Source organism: Poecile atricapillus, chromosome 6 (genome assembly GCF_030490865.1).
Source record: "Poecile atricapillus isolate bPoeAtr1 chromosome 6, bPoeAtr1.hap1, whole genome shotgun sequence".
Classification (NCBI taxonomy): domain Eukaryota; kingdom Metazoa; phylum Chordata; class Aves; order Passeriformes; family Paridae; genus Poecile; species Poecile atricapillus.
This window is the reverse complement of record NC_081254.1, coordinates 25,698,513-25,718,140: the sequence shown is the minus strand read 5'-3', so window position 1 is coordinate 25,718,140 and position 19,628 is coordinate 25,698,513. Positions and strand designations below refer to the sequence as shown.

General features: G+C 42.2%; 1 protein-coding gene across 3 annotated transcripts in view; it reads right to left on the bottom strand.

The window, feature by feature from the left end:
* Positions 1-19,628, bottom strand: part of SUFU (SUFU negative regulator of hedgehog signaling) — an 89,684-nt gene that overhangs the window by 33,357 nt on the left and 36,699 nt on the right. For 2 of the 3 annotated variants that reach the window (XM_058841139.1, XM_058841142.1), the window contains 5 exons: positions 12,319-12,461; positions 9,927-10,012; positions 7,800-7,872; positions 3,097-3,253; positions 1,512-1,623 (listed from right to left, as the gene is read on the bottom strand). In XM_058841139.1, coding sequence (XP_058697122.1) covers positions 1,512-1,623; positions 3,097-3,253; positions 7,800-7,872; positions 9,927-10,012; positions 12,319-12,461 — 571 coding nt within the window. The remainder of the gene's footprint in view (positions 1-1,511; positions 1,624-3,096; positions 3,254-7,799; positions 7,873-9,926; positions 10,013-12,318; positions 12,462-19,628) is intronic. The other variant, XM_058841141.1, reaches the window with a different exon arrangement.

The window sequence follows — 19,628 nt, the reverse complement described above, 5'->3', positions numbered from 1 at the left end:
TTATCTCACCCTGAATAACGTAAAGCTCTCTTATCTAAGCAAAAACTGCCTCCCAGCATTAAGGCTTACCCATCAGCTGCTTCCTTGACCTGAGGTGCACCCAAAATGTTTGTGGTCACTCTCAGCCACTGAGGACTCAGGCTTACACTGGGCATGCAGATGCATGCAGGAGCCCAGCATCTGTGAGAAATCCTGCCCAGTAGTTTTGAGTTCTCCAAGGCTGGGTGTGATTTGTGCAAATCACATGGTATGATTTTATATTTTTTTCAGTGGGCCCAGTGGGTCCAATGTGACCAACCTGCAGGCAGAGAAATACTACTCAAAATCTCAATCACATCAGATTCAGACTCCATATAAGTACTATATGACAAAAGTAAGATTATTCCTAAAGCAATAATAAAGTCACTTGAGGTTTTTTAATATAAGTACCTCTATCTCATATTAGCAAAAAGCATCAGCAATTGACACAATACTTCCCCCAAAGGATTATGCAACTCATAAACATTCATATATTAGGCAAATTGGAAGTCACCCAGAAAATGGAACAAGAAAGGACAACAAGAAATATTTTTCTCATGAAATGTTTGAATCAAGAACGAAACAGGAATTGAAACAGACCAGGGTGCTGTCCCTGCCTGGCACTACAGGGAAGTGCTGATTTAATGATGATCTTTACTCTTGAAAGCAGAAGGCACAGATGTTCATCAGAGACTAAGAAACCAAAGGAAATACCAAGAAGAAGGAGTGCAGCAAAGATACATGTCTTTCTGTATTATTTAGATGAAAATATTAAAATTGATGGGAAGACACTGAACTAGCACCTGAAATCTAAGAGGTGAAGGGCAGAAGCCCACAAAGACAGAAGTATAGACACTACACATGGCTTGAAACCAAAGTAATTTCCTAGAGATTTACATGAGCCAAAAGTTACAAGAGATATCTATGGGTCACCCTAGTCCCACTTAAATCACCTCTTAGACTACTGCTATTAGAGACACAGGTGTCATTGGCATGTAATTACTGAGAGAACCCCCCTGTTTAAGCAAGGCAAGATCAAAGTCGCTTAAGAAGGAAAAAAATCAACGTTTTAACCAAAAGGTTTGTAATTATGAGCTTGAAAACAAAACACTTAGGAAAAAATATCAGCAGTCACCTATGCCACATATTTCTACTGGTACCACAGCACTTTTCAGCACAGTACTTTTTACAGCAATCACTCTGGTCTGAATTCAAACACCAAAGACCGTGAACATCAGGTGCTACAGAACAGTTAGAGCCATTCTGCATTAGCACGGTTTGTCCTAAACCCCTCTAAAAAGCTGCTGTCCTGAGTATTAGCCCATTTATCCAACCTGAAAAACTTTCCTTCTATCTTTGCACTTTGCAAGTATTCACTGCCAGCTTTCCTCTCCCCTTGCCAAATCTCTTCCCACCCAGCTTTAACCTTGTTTTCCATACTGAACTCTTTAGCCTGCTTCTGGCACCATATGAATGTGGAGGATGAAACTCACGGTGCTCGGTCGAGGTTCAACCCATTCTGTCTTTGTGCATTGATTGGAGGTAGGACAGGTTTGCTGTTAATCTCAAGCCCTCTCCGCAAAGTCTCCCTGATTTGCTCTGTATCTGCAAGGAGAATTTTTTTGAACATGATTTAGAATCCCCAGAAACAACACAGACACAAGAAGATATCAAGTGTGTTTCATCTAAACTCTTCCCTTCCAGAAAGAAATGGAGAAATGTTATGGGGTAACATTTAACTGCACTTCCTGAACTTCCTTAGGAATTATTTCACTTTATAATGTCAGCTAGAATTTCCTTGTTTGAGCTTCATTGTTATGTCAGGCAAGGAGAGCAGGAATCTTTGGTATCGAGTCCTTCTGAAGCAGAAATTCTGAGTAGTTTTGTAAATTTTCATAAATGAGGTGTTTGTTGGTTCTGTAACTCTCATAGAACCTCATGACACTTCCGAGCCTTTGTACTGGAAATTATTTTTCCCATTAGGCATAACAGGAATTTGTTCCTTTCCCAAACAAATGTCTGAAGGTTTCCAAGTTTTTTTGCAATTGGCTTTGGAAATCTGTTGATTAATTTACAACAAGATTCACAAAGGGAGGGATTTTTATGCAGGGCAACCTTTAGCCTCAAGCTCACATCTGAAAATAAGCTGCAAATTATTCAGTTCAGATGCAGTCTTTTTACTTCTGCCTTTTTCTGAAATGTCTACTGGCCAAATACTTTCAATAGGAAGCTTTCTTGCCTTTCTTAGAAGTTTCCTTGTCTATTTTTGAGAAATGTGAGAATTAGGTAGTGAAAAAAACCCACAATTATTTCAAAATCTTTTGAAGGGTATACAAATTTCATCATGTATGCCTTTCTTGGGGGTATAGGCAGAGGCAAAACAGCCTTTTTAGATCCAGTGCAGTGCAAGATATTTGCACAGAAGCCAGAAGAAATGCTGGATGCATTTTACTAATTTTTACCATGCATTTTAAGAACAAGATGTCATTCCTGCAGATAACATTGTTAATTCCAGGAAATCTCAAGCCCTCAAATTTTATGTTATTCACCCAATTGAAAGGTAATATGCATAATTTCAAGCCTGTGTGATGGCTATGCCATCTCTACCCTGAGAAGTCATCTTGCTGCAAAGGGGCACTCCCTGGTTTTTAAGCTCTTTCCACACAAATTCCTTGAGTTCAGCTGCAGCCATGTGCAGCGTCAGTCCAACCTGACCCCCCCAGAAGGGATAATGTTAATAAGGAAACACAGCCTGGGAAGATGAAATTACTTCACCTTACAGGTGTTTACAGTCCTGGTTTCAGCAGGTGCTCGGTTTAACTTTGCAGATTCAGATTACAATTTGCCTAAAAACTGAAAGAAATGTTTAGACAAAATAATGCCAAGAACTCTTTTCTTCTCTCCTGCCTCCTTCAAAGAGGCCAAAATCCATTCTGCTGCCCTGAGACACACCAAGCCTCCCAATGGCTGTGGAGTCTGTTATGAATTCAAAGATTCAGCATGACTCAGTGCACTGCCCAGACCCACAAGAACAGAAGCTGAAAGGCCATGAGAGAGACTTGGCCCAGGATCTCTTACCTTTCCCAGAGAGCCGCCGAGGCTGGGTCCCAATGCAAATGCTCCTGCTGTCTTCATCATCCTCTGGTGGCCGGCTCAGGTCATCCCAGGCACATTTGGCACTCACTCCACTCAGGTTTGAGCCATCTGTCTCAATCCCTTTGTCAACTCTCTCCTGCTTGAAAAGATTCAAAACACCAAGCCTTTTTTTGAGTGTGGTTTGAGCCTGAGTTGGAACCTACCACCATGCAGCCCAACCTTCAGCAACTCCTGCAGATCCCCTTTTGTGGACAATTTCCACTCTGAACTCTGTGCTTTGCTGTGTCAGCAAACAGCAACTGCACATTGAGCCAAATCAGGAAACCACTCTGAACTAAACCAACCTTTTCCATAGCAAGTTGGTCTGAAATCTTGACCCCACTGCTTCATTACATTGCCCTGGCAGACACAAAGCAGGGATAGAGAAAAGTGAAAATCAATGGCCTGAGGTGTGCAGGATTTCTTCTTTTAGTGTTAGCACTGATTTACACCAACTTGAAATATTTAAGACAGAAAGCACAGAAAGCACGATCTCTTATACGTCAATGAAAACAAACCCTTGAATAACTAAAGTTCTCTTTCCAACCTTACCAACGAGTCCCACAATGAAAACAGCTCACAGAGAGACTCATCATTCACATGGGTTCCTCATTTGCAAACTGCCAGAGAATCCCTGCTTTCCAGTGTGCTGGGGTGTCCCATAAAGGACAAATGTTCAAGTTTGGATGTGCAAGGTGACACAGGTCTGTTCCCAATGTCAAAGCATTTACACAGCTTTCTCTTATTGGCAAATAAACAAACTCCCTCCCTTGTAAGCTGAATTTTCCAAGCACGTAACCAGTGTTTGGGTCTCAGAAGGTGTCACACAGCAGTCATAAGCAGCTGGATGCTCTCAGGCACCAGGCATTTTCTCAAGGACATGTGCATCTGTTGCCAGCAAGACTGTACTAAGCTACAGCAAGAACTACAGGAAGTTCCACCTGCTTGGACATGGGCATCAGTCTGAATTTCCACCTGTGACCCACAAGGGGGTAATGTTGAGCTGAACAAACTCGGGGCTGTGCTACACAGAGGAAGGACTGGCACCTCTTCCCTGGCATTGAACCAGTGAGGCTCACTTCCCCCTTTTCTGAAGGGGTGTTGCCTCTGGTACTGCTCAGTGGCACCAGCAAGATCTGCATCTCTCTGCATACATCTGGGTCACCTCAAAACGCAGGCAGTCCTGAGAAACTTTGAAGATTTGAGGAGAGAGCAGAGTGGTGTTATACACAATGGGAGAGGATCTCTCCACGTAAGTACCCTCTGGTTTGGCATTGCCACTGAAGACAAGAGACTGTGAACATTTTGCTCTTTGCAAAATTTGTCCCAAATAAACAGTTTCCAGACTAAACCCATATACTTCCCTTGCCTTGCCCAGCTGTGCACGCTGCACTCTGGGAATAGCGTTGCCTGTTCTTTTGACCATTCAAGAGAGGATTTGCTCAAAGATAAGCACAAGCATTCAGGGTGTGGCTGCACAGCGGTTTGAGTTGATGTAATTTGCAATGACTGCAGTCCCACCCTCTTCCATGTGCTCCTACCCCTTCCCTCGAGCCAATTTTTTTTTTTTTTTCATCTGGATTACCTCCCAAAACCCATTCTTTGGCCCAAAAGTTGAGGTAGGAGCCTGTGGCTGAGTGCAGGACCAGAGCAGTCTTGACTTAGACTTAAGAACTCAATAGACTGCCTTTCTTCTGCCTTTCTCTCTCATTAGGCTCTTCCTCCAGCGTCAGGGGAAACTGGCTTCTTGAAAACGTAATAGGAAAATCTGAGAAATAATAAAATCTGCTGTGATTTTCTTTTGTTTTATCCTAAACATAAAATTAGTTGTGTCACCCAGAAATAGAAGTTGTGGGAAAAGAAATAAAAATACATCCGTTCCTACATATGCAGACAATGCTCTAAGTGAGATTTAGCACGCAGCTCCTTTGGGAACCCTCCACAGTGCTCTGTGAGGACCCAAATGAGCTGGCGTGGGGAGGTATAACTTGTCAGCAAAGTTATTTTTTATCCCAGTCATTGGAGAAGCATTGGAGAACCACCAAACCTGCTCTTGAGCAGGGAGAAGAAGCCAGAGGGCTGTGATGCCCTGGGGGGATCTGCTCCCCTATTCCTGCAGCCAGGGCCTCACTCCCAGCCAGACCCTGCGGACAGAGTGCAGAGCCTCGGGGAGGGGGAAAGGACTCTCATCTGCCGCTCAGCTGGCTTGCAGAGCACTTCCTCAGGGGAAGAAGTGCTGCTCTGTTGGCATCCCTTGGAGATCAAGGGGAGCTGATGGAAACGAGCTGGCTTAAGGCAGCCTTAATTTGCATGTCTGTTTCATAATGTTTACAAGTATCGATGTTAAAGGGGGAAAAGTCCAAAAAATTCTACAAGCAGTGTAGACTCATAGCTCTGCCAGTGTACAGTTCTACCCTACCTTTAGCCAGCAAAGATTTGCCTGGACTGAGGGGCTGTTCTTCCTCCCTTGAAAGGGCAGCTTGAACAGGAGGTTGGAGGAGCCCAGGGCAAAGGAGGTTCAGCTTTTTCCTTCCTCAAAGAAAGGATATTTCTGTCCCATTTTCCTCTCAGCATGTGGGAGGGATGCTCTGAGGCTCTTATAAGTCATTGATCCCTTTTTAAACGAGCCAGAGCACTGCAGTGTGACCTGCAGAGCAGCAACCACAACTCAGGAAATTCAAATCAGCTTTATTCTCTTCTGAGATATCTGCTAAACAGAAGCAAAGCACTGAGAATCAGCACAGAGCTGGGGACCAACAGGAATTGTTTGACAGTGCTGCCAGGGAAATCTGAATGGCCTACAGGGAAGCCTGGCTGAACAGAAAACAACCAGCGTTGCCACAGCGTTAATTGCCGACATCCTGGGATGACATCTTAGTTGGGATCCATTCTCAGCAACTCCGAACAGAAAGTACAGCTGCTGCTGCCAGGGCTGGGTTTAGGCTTCAACCAATTCCCACAAGAGACAATGCAGCCTCCAAACAAGCTCTGCCTGCTTCCCAGGCAGACAACATGCTTGCTGGCTCCCAGGAAAGTTGTCTAGTTTCTCTGCCTGTTCCCTCCCTCCCCTCCACCTCTCTTCCACTGCTGCCTTTCTGGTCTCACACACCCTCTACCAACAGCAAGAAAATGACACTTTATCCTTTTTCCCCACTAATCAGAGCAGGGCTGAAGCCAGCCTGGCACAGCCATACTCCCTGTGCTCAACAGAGGCTCTTGGTGGGACTCGGGCGGATTTTTCTCTCTGAATCCCTGGGGGCTGTGGCAGCAGAGCAGGAGGGAGGTGTGCACACACACACCTGCCCGTATGCACTTCTGCAAGGGCAAGAGAGAACAGAAACAGGAATGCGTTCAATGTGAGGAAGTCCGGAAGGACCACAGACATAGCAGCTTTCAGCAGCAGGACACACTGGTGAGGCAGAGGTGTTCTTTTATTTGCCTTAACTTGCCTTGGCTGACTCAGATTCCAGTAAGCTGAGCTATTTTTCATTTACAGTAAATTGAAGAAAACCCTATTATCATTAAGAATCACCAGTGTGCAGACAACAGAAACACCTCCAGGAGGGGAGAGGGCAAGGTTCTAGAAAGTCTAAAAACTTTATGGGACTTTGAATTGTACTAGCTTCCACATTGTGGAACATTTGTGGAACATTTTTTTGTGTTTCTCAGACTGGGGTTATTTTAGATGAACAAATCCTTAAAACCAGTAAAAGTAGAATTTGGTTTTGTTCTTAAGCTTTCAAAGTAAAAGATGCTGTGAGGCAACTGAGAATAATCAGATACAGACATGCAGACCAAAAGCAAATGCTTGTACAAAACATGCACATTTTCACGTGCCCTGCCAGGCTGAGCTGTAAGTTCTATGTTAAAGGCAAATACTCAGTGATTCACTGAAACACGGCCAGCACCACACTGGATTTCCTGGGGACCCATGTACTCCAGTACCATGTACTCCAGCTCTGCTGAAGGGATTGCAGAACTGTCTCCCAAATGCATGGATCAGGAGAAGTCCATAGTATAGTAACCTCTCTATAGAGGTCCTATTCCTATCTTTAAATTTCAGAAATTAAATTGCACTCTGAAGAAGAAGGTTGAATATATCTTCCTGCATGGATTAGTAATAACTGCATCTGGTACTTTTGGGTTTCCATCATTTCTCAGTCCAATCTAACTACTTGGCCTCAAATGATATCTTACAGGAATGAGCTACACTGTCACATTTCCTGTGAAAAAAGAGTACTTAGTTGGTTTTGAGTTTTCTGCATGTTATATCTCCTTACGTTTGCATATAAAAGGAAAGAGGAATTTCTAAATCTTGTATTATTCTTTGTCTTTCATCTTCTTTCTTCCTCCTTTCTAAAACAACCAGTCCAAACTTTCCCAATTAGTCTCATATAGGAGATTCCATTTTCCTGGTCTCCCTTCTCTATCTTTCTTCCTAGAGCTGCCATTCACTTGGGGCTGGACATGTCCCTCTTGAACCATCTCTAAGAAGGCAAAGAGTTTCTCAGACTTTTCCAGGATTATTATGGACATTGAGAAGATCCAAGCATCTTTACAGAAAATATGAGAACTGTTGTATAACATGAAACCAATTCTCCTTGGCTACTACAAGAGATATGACATTTTATAAACTAAAGACATACTTGCAGATGTGGGTCAATCTCGAATATGGTCTCTCCTCTTCGCATGTCTGTTATCAGCCAGGGGCCTCCAGCTCTACAAAGAAAGATAGGTAACAAACCAAACAAGCCCTTTAATTAGAACTCCCCAGCAGGGTCCTCAGAGTGGACCTGTACTGAAAGGAAGCACAAGATAAGGGTTTAAAGTAAGCTTAGAAACCCCTCTATGTGATGTATACATCCCACAGCATGCATTTGCTCTTTACATTTTCCAAATAAATAAATAATAAAAGCCCTCCATGACCTAGCAGTTAATCTGCTCAGTGTCTGGCACCACCCAGACGTGCAGAGCAGTTCAGGACTGACACAGGCTGTTATCCCCTGTGCAGGCCCCCTTGCTCACACAAGACTGAGACAGGTTTTAATCTTACAGGAAACAAACTGAAACTGAGAAGTCCAGTGTAGCCTGAGTCAAAGGAAGATGGGCAAGGCATGGAATCAAGATTTATTCCTCTATTACATATCTAAGAATAGAGCAGGGCCCCAGTGGGACTTTTTGCCAAGATTGGCAGTCATGTTCAGTACCACAAAGAGCTTATTGCTCTGATAAATACTATCAAAACAGACATTTTGCTCAGTTGGTACTTAATGGCCAAGTACTCAGATGGTTCAGGGAAATCTTTGTTATCATTAGCAATAAGAGTTGGAAGGCTCAAGGTGTTCCCCAACAAAAGTGATAGAAAACAGATTACTGTGAAGATGAAATATTCAAAGACTTCACTTTAGGTCATAATGCAGCCAAACTGCAGAAGTCAGCCTTAGATAGTGCTTTTCATTTGAAGTAAAAACTGAAGTCTTTTGCCATAAAAAAAAAAAAAGTCTTTTCATGAGATACTTTGTTACTGCAGTCAAAAGCCCCCTCCTCTGGCCTAGTTTGTGTTAGTCTTCTAAAACGCTTAAGAGTGGGAGCAGAAAAAGTTAATATTTTACAGGTTTTCAGATGCATAGATAACCTCTCTTTTTTTCACATCACTTTGGAAGTTGTAAATTATTAACTGCAGGGGTGTGACCTCCCACAGCTCCTCACGGGGGGGTGCAAGAGACTTTTGCCCTGATTCCACATCAATGGCTTAGTAGTTTGAAGCTTTGCCTTCAAATCATACACATTTGGGTCTCATTTTTTTCTTGGAAAGGTGCTTATACCACAGCACAAAAGCCAAAACCCAACATGAACAATGAACATGAATCTGAGGAGAGAGGTGCTGTATCTGTATTGACTTAGAGGAGCTAGGGGAGCTGCAGGCAGTGTTTATTGTCTCAGGGACTCAGAAAGAAAGCTTGCAGCTGGACAAATTCACTCTACTCTAGGGCATTTGCATGAATTATCTGCACTTGTGCCTAAAAGGGAAAAGTTCAAGTTAAAGAAGTCCAGCTCTTCCAAATAATCAATCAATCCAAGGCTATTGTGACACTAGAGAGTGTACTATTGTGCCTAGAAACAAATATTCAGGATTATTTTGCTTTAAAAAGTAAGTCTTTTGAGTTACAATCACATGGCAATAACTTCCACAGAATTTAAAAATGTTTAAACAAAATACCTGTAAGCCAAAAAGATTTAGCTGCACCCTGGCAGCAAACAAAGCATCAGCATATCATTTACCATTTAAAACCCATCTCTTCCTCAACCCAACATCATCTTTGTTATTTCTCCCACTGCAAAACAATGAACTTCACTTTCATGAATGCTCCTCCTGCTGCAAACTGGCCCACCAAGAGTGGGCCAAATTTGAGAGTGACTTTCTCACTTTCAGACAGCTTTGTAAACCAGACCCTCTCCTTTCTTTCTTTGAACTAAACAGCGAGGTCATCAGTAACAGTTATCCCAGGAAGAACCAAAGAGAAAACCCTGCAGGCATAAGAGGAAGGAAATTAAGCTTTCAAGACCTCATTCTCTTTCACCCTGAACATGTGGACTTCCACATGCATTAATTTGCCATCTAAGTGTCTGTGCGTGAGAACAGATTTGCAATGATTTCCCATCTCTTGCTACGGCACAGATTAAATAAGTTCCATCAGCAAGTTAAAGATTGTTAATAAAAATAAACAACTGAACTGTTCTCTATGGAAATGCTCCCCTATATGACCACTTACACCGGGACAGTCCGAAGCAGTTCCAAGATCCCTTGACCATTCCACTGCTGAGCTGCGTGCAGTTCCTCAGTGCAAACCCCAACAATCTGTAATACATAACAACAGAGATACTCAGCTGGGTGGGAACCATGAAAGAACTGTGGAGGAAATGTGCCACATGGTACTGGATCAAACAGTGCAGATACAGAGAAGCAACATTTCTTTAATCTAGATATGCCAGGACAAATGGAGGCTGAGACAACAGTGGGATCCCACAAGTCCTTGTTGTCTCTCTCTCTACATTTACCACGTGAAGTGCACTGGACATGTAACATTTAATTTTGTAGAAAGTGTGTGGATGTAACAATGAGGAGGGCCTGGCGAGAAATCAGGGTTTATACACTAGTCTGCTTGACCTTTTGATCAAGTCCACACAGAGGGGATGGAGCAAGACAGGTTAGGGTCTGAGCACATACAAACACTGCTCTGTCAAACAACTGCTAGGGGCAAATGCAATACTGCACAAGCAATCTCAACCAGGCAAAGGATTTGCTGCCACATGGGATTGCTTTGGTGCTCATAAAATCTTTGACCAACTCAGTTTGCTGACTGGTTACATCTTACCCAGCACCATAAAGTAAAGCTGCTTACACACCACATAATCCACTTGTCACTGCAGGCAACTGCAGAATTCTGCCTTCCTGTATAAAGCAGGATGTGTTTGCTTTTCAGGGTAGGAGCTGCCACACTGAGCAATACCAGATGTCTCTCTAACAGCAGCTGAGATCAGCTGCTTCAAATGAAGGGGTGAAACACCCTTCAGCTGATAGCAGAAGGCAGTTTCTTCCTGCTGTATCAACCACTGGCTTGAGCACAATGATTCATTCTGAGATCAAAAACATTTTTAGCCATGGTCTTCTATTTTCTTCCTCAATACTCTTAAGTCTTTTCCAACAACACTGAATTTTTGGTCAAAATCTGTTCAACTGATGTTTTATCAGAAAAGAGGAAAACTGAAAACTAAGTTCTGAAGGGCAGCAAGCAGAAGTGAAGGATGTGCCTTCTGCTGCAGGCATATGCACTGATAGAGATCTATATAGAAAACCCTCATGTCAGCACATACCCAGCTCTGCACACACTACCTCTCTGGCCCCTTGCAGAGTTTGTTTTCTCAGGACCCAGCTCTTGGAGGTGCACTTCATCCCCACCCATATTCCAGGCTTTGTCTAACAACAGCCTGAATCACCCCTGCTTCAGGACACCCCTCCCTGGGCCTTCACTCACTAATTACATACAAACAGCAAGACTCTAAACAGGAAATTATTTTGTGTTCATTCTTTGCTTTTTGTAATCATTTATCCTCATGGGTCAAAATAAATCCGTAATAACAAGCATCAAACAAAGGGGAAAACCAAATCAACTGTATGTCTTGGGGAAGATTAGAGGCCAAGGGCCTCAGGATGCAGCAAGCTAACTGTTCCTTGATTCAGGACAGCTGGGCATTGAAGAAGAGATGAGGACTAACACAGTACTAACTGGAGAGTCAGCCAGGGATTATCCTGCTTAGCTTGGCTCTCTGTCTCTCTTTACAGGTCCCACAACTCACCTTGCACTTATTAATCTCACACCCACTTTGTTTTTGCTGACAAAACACAGCCATTTGGGCACCTTAGGAAAACCCTGGACAGCAGCTGTCTTGTGCAGGTTTGTGGTAACAGAACTTCCTTTTACATGTTGCAACTACAGCCAAAGAAATGGGAGCAACTAGAGGCTTAAGTTGTAAAATATAGACACATTTTCCCGCAGGATGGAAGCTTTTCCACGGAGCATGAAGAAATCAGCAGTTGGCATAAACTATGCCACTCTTACACTAATGTTATTAACCCAATGTGCAATTAAAAAATATCCAAAGCAGCCCATATCTAAGAAGCATTACTGAGAAGGACTTTGGGAAAGCAAGCAAACCTGTTTGGCCACAGAAGCTTCCCATACTGAACAGCAGAATCAAATGTTTGAATTTAATGTTTTTCAATTTTTTTTGCAAAGCAACCCTAAACCTTTCTTAAATAGTAGATCAATACAGGAAAACTCAGCCTCTAAATAATCTCTGTGTCAGCGCTGCAAGCTACATTTCTGCCATTAAGTACTGCAAAACCAGCTCCAAGTCCTGCTCCAAACTCTCCTCTTCCTAGCATTCAAACCAGTAGATCACTTATCAGTATTACCATAGAATTAACTTTAATGTGTCTTTACATTATATTTTAAAACAGTTTCGCTCAACATTTCTTTTTCTACATTCATGTTTGAAACTGAAGACATGATAATAAATATCTGAGTTACACAGCTCAGTGCAATGTTAGCTGCACTCCATGCCCAGGAGGTGGCAGTCGGAGTCATCGTGGCAGGGCCGTACCTGTAGGAAAGTAACGACCCCAAAAGGAGTCTGCACCGGCTGCATCTGGGGGTCTTCTGTCAGTAACATGTGCTGGATTCGAGATTCACTGTTGTCCAAAGGACTGTGCCATGACACATGGTCACCGCTGCAAAAGGTGTTTTCTGCAAGGACAAGAAACAAGAAATATTTAGTCTGTGAAGTCTGCTAGAATATTCCTTCTGTTGGCAGCTGCTCCTGACTGCTGCCAGGGAGGGACTTCCAGCCTCAGCTGGGACAGTCACTGGTGACTATTCACAATGTCCCTGGCCAGCTCTGCTGAGCCCTTGAACCACCTGAAGCAGGAATGGAGTCTCATTGAGTCATCTGAATTCATGCACTGATTTCAAAATTGCCCACTCTTGAGCTCTGTGGCAAAAAATACTGTCCTACTTTGATATTAAGCCAAACACAGGAATACCAGCAAATAAAATTAGCCTCTCATTTACTATTAATTTCCTTTTGTTTGAGGACACAGAAAATCAGCAGGCCATATTGGATGCCCATTGCCACAGCAATTCACACTCTTAATTTGCCATAGAGAAAATATTCTGAACTTGGAATTAAACATGAATACTACCCTGCTATATCTAATAAAAATTCTGCTGCCCAGCTTGTGATAGTGTAAGTCAAAATCACTGTCTCTCCCAGTTGTCTGGGCATCTCTGGTGCAGAATTATAATTAATATGTTTCTTCTTTCCCTAACAATGAGAAAACCAGTACGCTATAAATTTAATTCTGTGTCAGAATAGACTGCATCAAAACAAGGCAGGCATTCCTTTCTTTTCCTTCCCTCCTACTTAGAAAGACAAAACCTTAGATAATCTCATGTTCCACAGCTAGTGCATGCCAGAAGGCACACCAGAACCCATCTGTCTGATGCTGCCCCATCACAGGAAAGAGTAATGCTTGCTTTCTGAGTGAACTAGAAGTAAAACAGCCAGCCATGACCGCATTCACAGCAATTAAAGCACGCTCCATTTGCACGCAGTTCCTGGAGCATGTGTGGTAATGCTGCCTAGCTGACTGCTTTTATCTTTGGTCTTGTGTCCAAGCAGAGCTTTATTGTACATACAATAAACAACCTGGAATCTACATTCTGCCATCTAAGATAGCTGTAGTGCCCCAGGGATGAACTGAGTACTGCCTGCCTGCTTCCAAAGTCAGTGGCAGGCCCAGTGCTCCTCTCCTTGACCAAGCTCATCCATGAAGGTGTTCTGGGCTGCTGTCCTCGCTGTAGTCTCTCCCAAGAAACCACAAGGTCACATTTAGAACTCAGCAGGAAAGGAGGCCTTGCCCACTGGAAGAGGACTAGGAATTCCAGTGCAGACTGCAAAACGCTAGTGGTTATTTTTGTTGCTGTCTGTTGAGACTGGTGCATCTCCCACGCTACAGGAGCAGGATCCAATTTAGAGAGTTGCCCTCCCCATGGGCACCTAAATCTTCACCTAACCTTCCCACATCACCTTCCAAACACATCACAACAGGACAACTCTTAAATATCTATAGGGCTAACAGATGAACATGGCAGCATCTGCAACAGCAAGAGAAACACTTTCTGAACTGCCAGTAATTGCAACCTATTCCCAGTTACATTAAACAACATACCCCAATGCAATAATTGTGCATCAGGATCACCACAACGGTGAGTGCAGACTTGTGCAAGGGCAGCAAGGGCAGGATGCTTCGAGGGAGACCTCAACAGCAGCCAGGTAAACTAATGAGAGTTCCCTAAGAATTGCTGTGGTTAAAAATATTTGAAGTCCTCTCTCTGATGAGGAGCTGCTGGCCCGCTCCGGGCTGTAATGTTGGGCAACTCAGAGCGTCTCCACTGGGTGTCCCCATTGGTGTGGGTTTGAACACTTATTATATATGTTTTTGCAGATGAATTTCCTGCTTTAAAGCTCATTTAATTAAGAATTAAAATAAACTCTAAATACCATAAGAAACTTAGCCTGAAAAATGAGGCATGTAACAGAAGTGCTGTGATAAGTAAGGGAATGTTTTCCTTAGTTAAAATTAGGAAAGAAAGAAAACATAGTGAATGCAAGCTGCTTCAAAGAGTTTACTGTTATGTACACTAAATTACACGCTTTCAGCTCTGTGACTGAAAGGACTGGTTCAAATATTACTTTACTATTAGAGTTGAGGAAATATAAGCAGACAAATGAAAAATTATTTTTTTTAGTATCAAAATCTGATTAAAGAAATCACACTTAGAATGTTGCAAGGGATATCTTGTGATATTTTCCAAGTTAGACAAAATGTGGCTGATTAATTTTTTTAAAATGATAAAAGCCTCTCAGTCACAGTTTTCAGGAATGAAACAAAGCCACAAAGAGCTTATTCTTGGGCCCTGTCTTTATACCACAACATTTTGCCCATCAAATGCTCACACAATTCTATGCTGATCGATCGTTGCGTTTCACTGTTAGTGCTACTTCTCCTGGGAAAGCCCAGCCCGTTTAGAGCAGGTTTTCAAATGCAAATGTCTCTGCTGGAAACCCACCTGTTTATATCCATGTGAACATTGAACACTTAGAAAATCTCCCTCTCCCTTGCATACACACGAACACCACAAAATTCACACTGACTACTCAATTAAATCACACCAAAAAAATTCTGCAAATAACACGAAGCCAAATTAAAACCTGTGGGAGTTCAAGAAATTTGGAATTACACCCTGAAACCCATTTTTCCACTTGCTGCATTGTCACCCATGTGGGATGTAAGATCAACTCTTTTACAGAGACCATTACAGCACTGAGAACAGCCTGAATTACATGACATGTAGCCGCAAAAGCTAAGAAATTATAGTAACAAAGGACTAGATAATCACTTTCTATTGCCTCATGCTGGAAACAGGGAGAGTATCTTCTCTTCCTACCTTTCACATTCATGTTTTCAAAACAGGACAGAGACGAGAACACCACAACTGGGTAAGCCTCATTTCTTCAGATGACCACAGCAAAAGCAACAGTCATCAGAAGTTGTTCCAGGACAAGACCAGGTAATTGTCAAATTCATAGGACAGGCGACAAAGCACAGAAATGATCTAGCCATCAACAGGAGAAATTAAAAGCAAAGGAACTAAAAGAAAATATGTTAAAATGTTAAATCCAAATTATTTAAGCCTATGGATAAATCAGCAAATTCTCAGGAGGAAACTAAGGCTCTGATTTACTGCAAACAAGCTGACTGCTGCTGAATACTTCTGCCTCGTGGTAAACTAAGGTACCAAAACTAAGGTACCATGAGCTAAGGTACCAAATCTGCCCCAGGGTAAATTCATATCCTTCAGCAGTTACCATGGGAGCAGGGGATGTGTTGTAAATATACAGGATTGCCCACAGTATGCTCTGGGACTCTTGCACCTTCCTGCTTGGAATGGGCACTAACTACCAAGCCTTAAGCCTAACACAGCAAGGTGACTCATCCTCACAATTTTGAAATTTGTTCTTTTCCTGCAAGTTTATGTTTTAACAAAAAGCTCTGACTTTTCTTTCTGGTGAGGATTGCCAATTCCATGAAATCCGACTGCTTCATAGGGAGGTATTGATTTTCTAAGAACTCAACAAGGAAATCATTAAAACATTTCAATTCAGACTTACTATTTTAGTTCATAATTTATAATAGCAAATCTGAAACCTCTCTCTAGCTCTACAAAAATGAAAAGTCTCTAAATCTGCCATAGACCAGCTCTTGTACTATTTTTTTATGCAAAAGCAGCAGTTATACCAGACCACTCTGTTAAGCCACCCATATTTTGAAGTCTTTAAAATGCCATTATCAATTTTCTTTTACAGCTCACATAAAGCAGGTGAGGTTCCTTCATGCAGCAGAAGTCATAATTCAACTGCACAACCTCTCCTAACTTTACTATCCAACTGCTCTGTAATGAGAACTGGGGAAATAACTCAGAGGGAACCATTCCACTGTAGACTAGTAAATTTCCTTTGTCTAACTTTGCTCATGTATTTTCTCAGACTGCGTTCCCCCTCCCTCCTTTAATTTGACTAAATATAGCTGATGCCTAAAGAAATAAAACCAAGTCATATTCTTGGCCTCGGGATGTTTTATAAACAGTATAATGCATACAATCTACACTCAAGTAGTGTTACCTAGTTCTAGAGAGAAACACAGATTACTTCCCACTGTATTTTCAATTTCTTTTTTAAACCTGACAGCTTTCCATATATGGATCCTGTTAGGAGTCCTTACTCCCTTAATTGCCACAGGGAGTAAATTGAAAAAGACAGCAAACTTAGAGGAGTAACTGGAGCTAAGAGAGAGCTCCATCCTAAAGGTAGCCCCAGGCTGAAAGAGAGTAAGGGAATATCTCCAGTGAGCTGGCTACCCTGAACCCAGAGCAGATGGTGAACACTTTCTGGGCATCTGGGCGTCCAGTATCTTCTCTTGCATGTGCATTGGAATCTTAAGGAGGAAAACAAAGAGCTGATGCTGCTCTACCACCAAGAATACAGCAAGGGAACTTTAAGCCTTTCTCCTGTCCATGCAGGCTTCTGTCCCCAGCCTGTCTTAAAGGCAGTTCAAATTGCACCACCCTGGTTCATCCAGAGGCCACAGACTTGCCCCTTCTAACATGGTCCCAACCACTTTATTCTTGAGATGAATTTTAAAATTAGAAGAACAGATTTGCAGCCTGAGCATTCCTCCCTACCTCTTCAAAGACACCTCCTCCTTCCAAATGCCAGCTAAAATCAGCAACAGAGGGGTTAAACTGTGCTGAGTAATCAGCCAGATAAATCCACCTGCACAGTGTGTTACTGGTTAGAAGCTGATAACAGCACAGAGTGGGGGAAGCCCTAAGTACACTAATTACTACATGTGCTTGGTGTTGGGAAAACAGCCACTCTAGACTCATATCCTTCAAGAGCATGTTTCTGTTCCTCCTGTTTCTGGGGGAAGCCAGGCCATCATTACATGGTTATTTTATCTGGGGACATGTGCAAGATGATGCTGAAAGAAACAGTCCTGCTTGTCCCCTGCAAAAGCAGGGCTACCTGGATCACCCCCTGAGAGCAGTGATGTTGCTTAGCTATGCTAGTACAATGCTTGGCAATTCTCTGCTACCTTGGTCTAAAAATAAAAGAATAATTACAAAAAAACCCAAACCAAACAAAAAACAAACAAAAAACCCCAAGATACCAAACCAAACCAACCCCCAAAAAACAAAACAAAACCCAAAAAAAACCTCAGTAAATTTGCATCAGTGTGTGGCACTGGGGATGCTGGCACACAAACAAGATGCACTGCATCCCTCACATGAGCCAGACCTATATTATCTGCAGCGCTCAGCAGTGTGAAAACTGGCTGCTCTAAGGGCTACAAACCTGCATTTTGACTCAGAGATCTCAGCTAAACTGCAGGCAGCAAGTCGCCTATGTCAGCCTGCATAACTCAGAGAAATTGTGTATTTGAGGGCAAAGAAGGATTTTAACTCCATGACTTATGGGTGCAGGAATGTTATAAAGGCCCCCAGTGAGTTCCTGACCAGCATGACAGTGATGCAGCCAGACATTTAAATTGAATGCAGCTTATCCAATACTTACAGAAACAACATAATTTATTGCCTTGCCATTACCCCTTGCATGGTCTGTATAATTTATTATATAAATGCATTTTCTCCAACATATTTTTAATATTCAGTCTGGCTTTGTTAAAAAAAAAGTAATCTGGCAATCTGTCACAAGTAAGATTTGATGCTGTTTTTCAGTTCCGTTTTGCAGACCAAACAGCTAGAATTAATTGAGAGAAACTGAAGGCAAACACAGAATCCAATAGCTATGTTCTTCACCAGACCTACTTAATATATTTCTAACTAGCTCAATAATAAATATAAGCATGCATGCAAAGATGTTAGCTATAATAAATTGATACAAAAGCTAAAGATGAATGTTGTGCCTAAGTATTTCAAAGTAATACTGTTATTGCAACTAATTATATGGATTATTTTTTTAAAAAAACAGAGTATAAATAAAAATACTTTATTCAGACTCATTTTCCAGCCACATTAAACTAGGATAATCCATGTTAAATTCAGTCTCAAGCTTAGTTTCCTAACCTACAAAAAACTGCACACATGGCTTGGTAAAGGGAACAAACAATTGGGATATAATCTGTGGGGCCCACTGGCAAACTGTAATTTTGTTTTCAAGTCAAGATGAACATGTTTTAAGAACATAGAAGGAATTAGTAGAAACAAAGCTGTGATACATCTGCACTATGTTGAAAAAATGCTTTTCCTCCCTGGTTTTATTTTTTGGTTCAATTTTGCTGCCCCTTATCTCCTGCCTTGGAAACAGGAACAGCTCCAGCCCTGGCACTCCAAAGAGGTGAAAATTCACACAGTGCTGCTGCCTGCTGCAGACATGAAGCATAGAGAAGATCCCTTAGGAAGAATTAAATCCCAGGAATACAATTAAACAATAGTTCCACTGCAGGGATTCAAATTGGGCTTTTAGAAACAAGGAGCCTAGGCAAAAGGTTCTTTTAAAAAAAAAAAACAGCAGGGAAAAAACCAGATTTTCTTGACCTCTGAGGTTTGAAGACAGTTTCAGAAAGCAAAGAAGCATGATGCAGATTATTTTTTAAAAATTGCTCTGCAGGTTGAAAATACAAAATTGATTACTGTACAGCTCCAGGGTGTTAAGTCTGGAAAATTAACAACCCTCTCAAAAGAGCCAAATCAATTTATGCAAACACATTTAAACTTACTTGATCATTAAATTCTTTGAACTGAAAGCCCAATGAAGTGCCTCCTATACCTTCCCAGGGTACATCACCAGCAGGGCAAGGTGATTCCTCACTTATCCGAGTTGTGCTTTGACTCGCCACTACTATTGGCAGTGGGATGATGGAAAATGTGTCTCACTGTACTGCAGCTTCCACTGATGGAGTTGCAAACGCTGTTTTTCTTATCACAAAGTAGATCCCAGGCACCCAGATGCCTTCTGCAACATTGCAGAGTGCAGTATTATAGCAAAACAAATCAAAACAAAACCAACAAAAAATAAATGCTATTGTACAATAACTAATTTAGATCTGAGCCTCCTTTACCCCTCCTGTTTTCCAAGACCTTTCCATCCCTTACAGATCTGCACATCTGGCTTGCTCCTTCTCCCTGTCCCGTGCTACATGTATGTACAATTTCCATGACTGCAAACCCTGGGAATTTCTTACGCAGGCTCCCAGCAAGTGACTTCAGTGCCCAGGGCACACTCCCACCCTCTGCAAGTGGTGGGCCCCCTGTCCTCTTCCTGACTCTGTA